General features: G+C 48.1%; 1 protein-coding gene across 4 annotated transcripts in view; it reads left to right on the top strand.

Annotated features, from left to right (window-relative positions):
* LOC101981297 (core histone macro-H2A.1) overlaps positions 1-7,408 on the top strand; it is a 64,073-nt gene that overhangs the window by 9,931 nt on the left and 46,734 nt on the right. For all 4 annotated transcript variants that reach the window (XM_005355261.2, XM_005355262.2, XM_005355259.2 and 1 more), the window contains exon 2: positions 664-868. In XM_005355261.2, coding sequence (XP_005355318.1) covers positions 697-868 — 172 coding nt within the window. In that variant the 5' untranslated portion in view covers positions 664-696. The remainder of the gene's footprint in view (positions 1-663; positions 869-7,408) is intronic.

Below are 7,408 nucleotides of genomic sequence, written 5' to 3'. Positions count from 1 at the left end.
CTGGGTCCAGTCATGGGCAGGCGTCTACGTGGTTAACATTGGGTGAGCTGGGTCCTGTCGTGGCAGGTGCCAAGGAACATCCTCTGGGCTAAGGGCCGTGTGGGTGGGAGTAGAGAGTAAATGAAAGTGGAGCCGAGGCAGCCCCAGTGGACTGCGTGCACTCGGAAGGCCTTGTTCAGCTGCCACCTCTGGCATCTGGCTTCTTTTGCCTGTCATAGATCAGGGTCCTAGGGGAGAGAACACAATTCTCACTACAGAATCCAGCCTCTTGGCTTTACGTCCTTATTCTAGGTGGAGACTGTGGACTTTCCTTTATGTTGTAGATTTATTATTCCAATAATTATACAATTATTGAAGAGGTGTAGAACATAATAGAAAATCCCATTATTGTTATTTTTACACATGAGGCATAAAGGCAAGACACTTAGGAGCAGTCGTCAGTATAGCATTTAAATGGAAGTGACCGGTAAGACTGATTCACAGGATGAAATGTACAAAACTGCATTCTCTGTGCAAGGCTCGGACAAGGCCTTTCAAGCACATAGATGCCTCGGCAGGCTGCCTGCTGTGCCTGTCCTCTGTCCCTGTCGAGACCACAGCAGCCCTGGAAAATGGGTAGTGAGCCATCCCCAGTGACCCTGACTGTGCTTCTTGCCTTCACAGTGAACTTGCTGATCTGCTTCTGGGGCCACCGCCATGTCGAGCCGTGGTGGGAAGAAGAAATCTACCAAGACCTCCCGGTCAGCCAAGGCAGGTGTCATCTTCCCAGTGGGACGGATGCTGCGGTACATCAAGAAAGGCCACCCTAAATATCGGATCGGCGTGGGGGCACCTGTGTACATGGCTGCTGTCCTGGAATACCTGACAGGTAGGTGTGCCCAAGCCAGCTGTGGCACCATGGGGTGGATGTGCTGGGTCTGAAGGACTTGGGGAAGCTTCTTCCAATTTCTGGAAAAGTCAGACTAGAAGAAGAATTGTTTTTACCTAGATCTTCCAGTCACTAACATTTTACCTCAGTTACCTGCCCCCTCCTTTACGGTTTTGTGTGCAGATTCTTCTGTGTTTATTTTTAGATGTTAGGTACCTCATTTTTAAGTTTTCAGAGTTACCTAATTTCTAGCGTTACCTTTGGATTTCTTTCTGGATTCAGGATTTGTTTCAGTATGTGGGATTGCGCGTGTCCCTCAGGTTGACTGGCTCCAGGCTTTGGTTGTTTCCGAGCCTCCCATCGCCTTGGCATCGTAAGGCTCCCATGCCACTCACCTTGCCGGATGTCCTTTGCTCTGAGCTGCTCTCATAATGGGAGACTGAGGCCCTGATTTGCGGGCGAAGCAGGGTGTTCACTCTTACTCTGCAGCGGCTGTGGGCATGTCCTGTTCCTCATTCTGCTGGAGTGGCAGCTACCAGCTCAGCTCACTCTCACTCAGCAGTCTGTCGTTCTTGGTCTTTAGTCTCCCGGGATGGGGATGATCTTAGGGCCCGTAGGTCATGCTGTGGTTGAGCAAGGATTTGGGACTTGGGCTATTTATTTATTTAGAGATAAAAATCTCATGTAGCCCAGGTTCTCCCCCAACTCTACAGAGATAAGAATGACCTTGAAATACGGTAGTTATAAAATAGAGCTTTTTTTTCATCTCTTTCATTCTGTATATCCTAGGTGGCTTTCTTCTATCAGTGGGATGTTCTCCACTTCGCTGCCCTTCCCTTCTTATTTTTGTGCTATCAATATTGGCTGAGGACTGCGTGACTTGCTGTGTGATTTTCCACTCATGTCATGGCTCATTTTAATGCTCAGCTGGCCCAAGGTAGAAGGAAAGGCTGGTTCTTATGCTCGTCTTCCATGTCCTCATTGCTTTCTGTATGTTTTCTTGCTGTGGAGCTCAGTGCCTTAGTCTCACCTTGCACATCTCTGGTCCTGGTCTTGGAGACATCCACTTCTCAGCAGCCTGTGTTCCTTTGCACAGGTCTAGTCTTTGATCGTGGCTCCGTTGTGGGAGGCCAGCTGGGCAGGGAAAGATTCTGTCCCTGTTTTCAGTAAGGAGAAAACACACTGGTCTGCACACACCCTTTAAGGGGCTCCACAGGTTCCAGATGCTGCCTGGTCTACATGCACCCTTTAAGGGGCTCCGAAGGCCCCAGATGCTGCTTGGTCTGCACACACGCTTTAAGGGGCTCTGAAGGTCCCAGATACTGCTTGGTCTGCATGCATCCTTTAAGGGGCTCCGAAGACCCCAGATACTGCTGTCTTTCAGAATGGCATTTAATTGGATGAGCTTCCTGGGTGCTAAAAAGAAGCTCCCTGATGCTTGTGGCTGCCTCTCCTCTAAGAAAGAAGAGGTTTAACAAGACAGGGCAGACAGGGCACCTCTTCTAAACCGGCACAGCTAGTAGCAGAGTTGCTGGACTGCTCCTGGATTGTCCACACCTTTCCGCATGGCAAGCGTCAGGCCTCTCTGGAGCAGACACAGTCGTGAGGGAGATGACATTCTCTTGATCATCAAGCCTCGAAAAGTAGTCATTTTGTTCGAGTCATGAGGTATTTGCACATATTTTGGGGCTTTTGATTTTCTGCTTGGGAAGTGTGCACAAAGGTGACAGACCTGGTGGTGTGAACTGGGCACGAGTCTCACTCTATAGATGAGGAAACAGAGTACCCAGTGTTCTGGTGTGTTTCTCTGTCCTGTGGAAAAACATTGACCAATAAAAGCAGCTTGGTGGAAGGAGAGAGTTAGTTTAGCTTACAGGTTATAATCCTTCATCGGGTGAAGCCAAGGCAGAAATTGGGGTAGGGACTGAAAATAGAGCCCATGGGGGAGTACTGCCTGCTGTCTTGCTTCCAGTTTTGTATTCAGATACGGATCTTACACAGTCCAGGCCCACCTGCCCATGGATAGCACTGCCCATGGTGGACTAGGTCCTCCTCCATTAGTTAGCAATCAAGAAAATGCCCCCCAGATGTACCCACAGGCCAGTCTGTTGGCTCAGTTCCTTAGCTGAGGCTCCCTCTTTCCAGGTCTGTCAGGTAGTAACTGAGGCTGACTGTGACAGGGAAATGACACATAGCATTGGCAGTCAGCCGGAGAAGGGGTGGGTGACTAGATAGAGAGCAGAGGGCTGTAGTTTTACATAGGCAGTTACAGACATGGTCACCTACGGTGAGTCACTTTCCTGACAGCTCAAATGGAGTCAACTGTCCCTGCTCCACTAAATCCAGGCTCTTTGAGAGCCAGAGCAACTTCTTTAGAGTAAGATGGGAAAGCTTTTGTCTTGGGAGTTTTTATTTTTTCCCTGTAGCTGCTTCTGTTTTGGTAGTGAAGTGTGAGGGGACAATACCATTGTCATCTCAGGCGACTGCCACCTGTTGACCCACACGTATCTATACGAGTCTCTTGTCTTTCTGTCTCCTTTTGACTCTGAGCCCACGACTTAGGGGACCTAGGTGAAGATCCTTTTGCATGGGTTTGGAGATTTTGACCATGGCGCCCTGCCATGGCCCCTCCTGCTATGGGCATGGTGGTAGTGCTCACAATGGAGAGGGCATCGCTGGAGAAGCAGTTCTTCAGGTAGGGCTGCTGCTGACTGCATACACACTGTGTCTTCCTGCAGGCATCTTTAGTCCTTAGTGTGAACAACCCCTGACACTGCCCATCACACACCCAGCCCATGTAACTCAGGAGAATGTCCAGAGTCGTTGGTGCTGTACTGTTACCTGTGAGGCCACGGTATCCTGTGTCCTGATGGAGACAAGTCAGATGAGCGCAGGGGCTGTGTCCAGCGAGAGTCCTCAGAGCAGCGCTGAGTGCACGGGGACTGCTCTCAGAAGGTTGTGGGATCAGAATGTGACGTGCAAGGATTCCTGGGGGTTTTAGGTGTCTCCCTGTTCTCAGTCTGTTGACAGAGGTTTCTGTCCTGCCCAGTCCTACAGCTGTTCGGTCACAGAGAAACACACAGAGACCTACATAAATTATAAACTTTTGTTTGGCCTATTAGCTCAGGCTTCTTATTAACTAATTCTTACATCTTATAGTAACCCATAATTCTTGTCTGTGTTAGCCACGTGGCTTGGTACCTTTATCAGTGAGGCGTTCTCATCTTGCTTCCTCTGTGCCTGGGTGATGACTGCAGACTGAGCCTTTCCTCTTCCCAGAATTCTCCTGTTCTGGTCACCCCACCTGTACTTCCTGCCTGACTGCCGCCCAGTCAGCATTTTATTAAACCAGTACAAGACCATTGTCCCACAGCATCAATCTTGCTTTGAGATCATTAGTGAAAGGAGAGGTAGACCAAATCCCCTTTCTGTTCTGCTCTTTGCTTTTGTTTTACCAAAGACCTTTTCTTATTCATCTTGCATATTTATTGAGTTCCTACTATTTGTCAGATGCTGTGCTGTGCTCTGCATGAGACCACAGAGTGATTGGGCAGAATGGGCTTTGCTCTGTGGAGCTCTATCCAGTTAAGTACCGTGTGCAGAGTAGGCAGAAGCAAAGCAAAGGGGTGCCTGCCTGATCACCCCTGACCTGGAGAATGACTGTCAGGGAAAGTTTCAGGGGTCAGAAGGAAATGTCAGCATTGGCCTGGGGAGGCCTTGGTGTCGGTCACACTGCAGAAGCTGGAAAGTTTCTACAGTCAACTCCCTGTGCTCCACATCTGCTGGATGGTCGCCCCACACTCAAGCACAAGCAAGGTATAGAAGGAGGAGGGAGCAGAGTTCAGCCTGGAGATCCTTCAGCTTAGAGTCTAGTCAAGATGAACATTCAGTACTGTGCTATGACACCAGGCGAGTATCGGCGGGAAGGCTCGTTCACCTAGCCGGTCCTCACAGTGGGCTATGATAAATCTGGCACAAACACCAGACCCATCCTACTCCAGAGAACTTCGTTCCAGAACAGGTACAGGTAAGTGCCAGGCAGTGAGGAAGCAGGACCACCCATATTGTGAGGGAGAAGTGGAGCAGTGAGCAGGTATCAGAAACTCTCCTGGAGGATGTTGTTAAAACCATCTCTGTATATTTTGTTCCCCGTACCCTGCAGAGAGATTGCTTTCTTCTCTGCATGGTCCAGACTCAGAGGCAGGCATGGCATTGGGGATTTCCATTTGAAAGATGAACTTGCCTCTTACCTTTGAAAAGGCTGCTGGAGACACAAGAGGGGCCTGTGGACATGCTGAGCGTTCTGGAGAAGGGAGGATGTCTGTGGGTGGCCAGCTCTGTTAGTTTTGTTGTCTCTGGGACATGAACCCTGACAGAATGACTGAGGAAGAAAGCACTTGTTCCTCCTTCCCTGTGGGAAGGCAGAGTCTCCCTCTCATCGCAGGAGGCGGTGGCAGGAGATGGCAGCTGCTTACACTGTGTCCAGGCAGGAAACATGGATGCTGATGTTCAGCCCACAGGATAGTACTGCCTGTATTTAGGGTAGGCTTTCCTACCTTAATTAACCCAATTTAGAAACTCCCTTATACACATGCCCAGAGGTGTGCCCCCTGGGGGTTTCTAGATCCTTCTGATCTGACAGTATTGATGTCATTCTGACCTAGGGCTGCCTTACTGTTTGTAAGGTGGATGTCTCAGTCCTTGTCCTAATGAGCTCTGAAGAGGAGGAAGAGGCAGCTGCAGAGTCTTCTTGACTGTGTACCCTGTGTGCCAAAATAGAACATAAGAGAGGTAGGAAGTCTCCACAAGTTCTATTCTGAGGTGTCCGGGTTGCCACTTCCATTGAGGATGATAAGGGGAGCTGTCCTTGTCCACTGTGACTTGTCTCTCCAACTGACCCCCTTATCTGGTCTCCCCGGTACCCACAGGATGTCTTAGAGTTGCTGGACTCTGTTCCAAAAGCCTTCATCATTGGACATTTCAAGGTGCATCCTTGGCAGACTCTTTTCTGGTGCTGAAGGTTCTGTGTCTTGAGTTCTGAAACATTCTTGGAAATCTGAAGGATTTCTCAGGTTATGGAGGAGCTGAGAGGGCCCAGCTTTCGGCCTATTACGCCGAGCTGAGGCCAGACTAGCCTGGGAAGGTGTTGAGCTGGTGGTACCCTGTGAACCAGAGGTTCGGAGCATGGTTACACATTGTGGAGGTTGTATTTTCAGGGTCAGCCATGCAACTTGTCTTTTATTCCTCTTAAGGATGGAGGGATGTGAGGAGGTGGTAGTGCATCTTGCTCTGGAACTTGAAGCTGGCATTGGTTCCTGTGGGAGGAGCCCAGTCATTCGCTGAAGGAAATCTGAAAGATTTCTCAGGTTACGGAGGAGCTGAGATGGCCCAGCTTTTGGCCTATTACACCGAGCTGAGGCTTCCTGTCCCACCAGGTCCCACAGCCGTTAAGTCCCAAAGAATCACACAGAGGTCTACATTAGTTTTAAACTGATTGGTCCATTAGCTCAGGCTTCTTATTACTCTTACAACTTATATTAGCCGATTATACTTGTCCATGTTAGCCACATGGCTCGGTACCTTATTTGCTGAGGCAGTCACATCTTGCTTCTTCTGTGGCTGGGTCAGGACTGTAGATTGCACTTCCCTCTTCCCAGCATTCTCGTTGTCCTGCCTCTACTTCCTGCCTGGCTGTCCTGCCTATACTTCCTGCCTGGCTACTGGCCAATTAGTGTTTTATTAAAATACAATCGACAGGGTACAAACCATTGTCCCACAGACCAAAGCAGCTTTATTCAAGTAAGAGCAACACATAACACAGAAGGACATCCCACATCATCTCCCCTTTTCTAAGTAAAAAGGAAGATTTTAACTTTAACATAGCAAAATTACATATGTAAAACAGGTTATCAAGTAAGAATTATACTTAAAATATTTAGTCTATTTGTATCTGGAAAGTTTCATATCTACTTTATCTTTTATCATTAGTAAGCCAAACTATAACTGTAACTATCTGTCTTCAACTCTTCAAAGACTCCAGAAAGATACAAAATTACCCAAGTAAACAGGAAATGCATTGCAAGCAATGTCTAAAACTCTAGAATTGACAGATACATATTACTGCCTGGCCTGTCACTCAAAGTTTCTCTGCAATGCTGGGGCATCCATCTTCAGCCTATAGGCCATAGTATCCATCAGACTTTTCTATGAAGCAGGAAATTTAAAGATCTATTTTGTCGTGTAATGGCAAAGTTCATCAGTTGCTTTCTTCTGTGTCCTGCATAATTTCTGGCAGTTTCTTCTGTAAAGCAGGAACCCTGAAGAACCATCCCATCTTTTGGAAAGTTCAGCAGTCACTTTTCTGCTGTTTGTTGGGTGAATTATTTTTAGGGTACACAGATACCTTTTGGGGGCTCTTGGTTCATCAAACTACAGCAGCCTGGAAGGAATCCACAGATTCTTACCTTCTGTGGAAACAAAAGCAGAACCTTTTTTTCAAAGTAACATATCCTTAGTTTCAAATTTTAAAGTCAAAATACC

Source organism: Microtus ochrogaster, chromosome 16, assembly GCF_000317375.1.
Source record: "Microtus ochrogaster isolate Prairie Vole_2 chromosome 16, MicOch1.0, whole genome shotgun sequence".
Lineage (NCBI taxonomy): Eukaryota > Metazoa > Chordata > Mammalia > Rodentia > Cricetidae > Microtus > Microtus ochrogaster.
The sequence above is the reverse complement of the archived record's forward strand: the minus strand, read 5'-3'. Positions and strand labels throughout refer to the sequence as shown.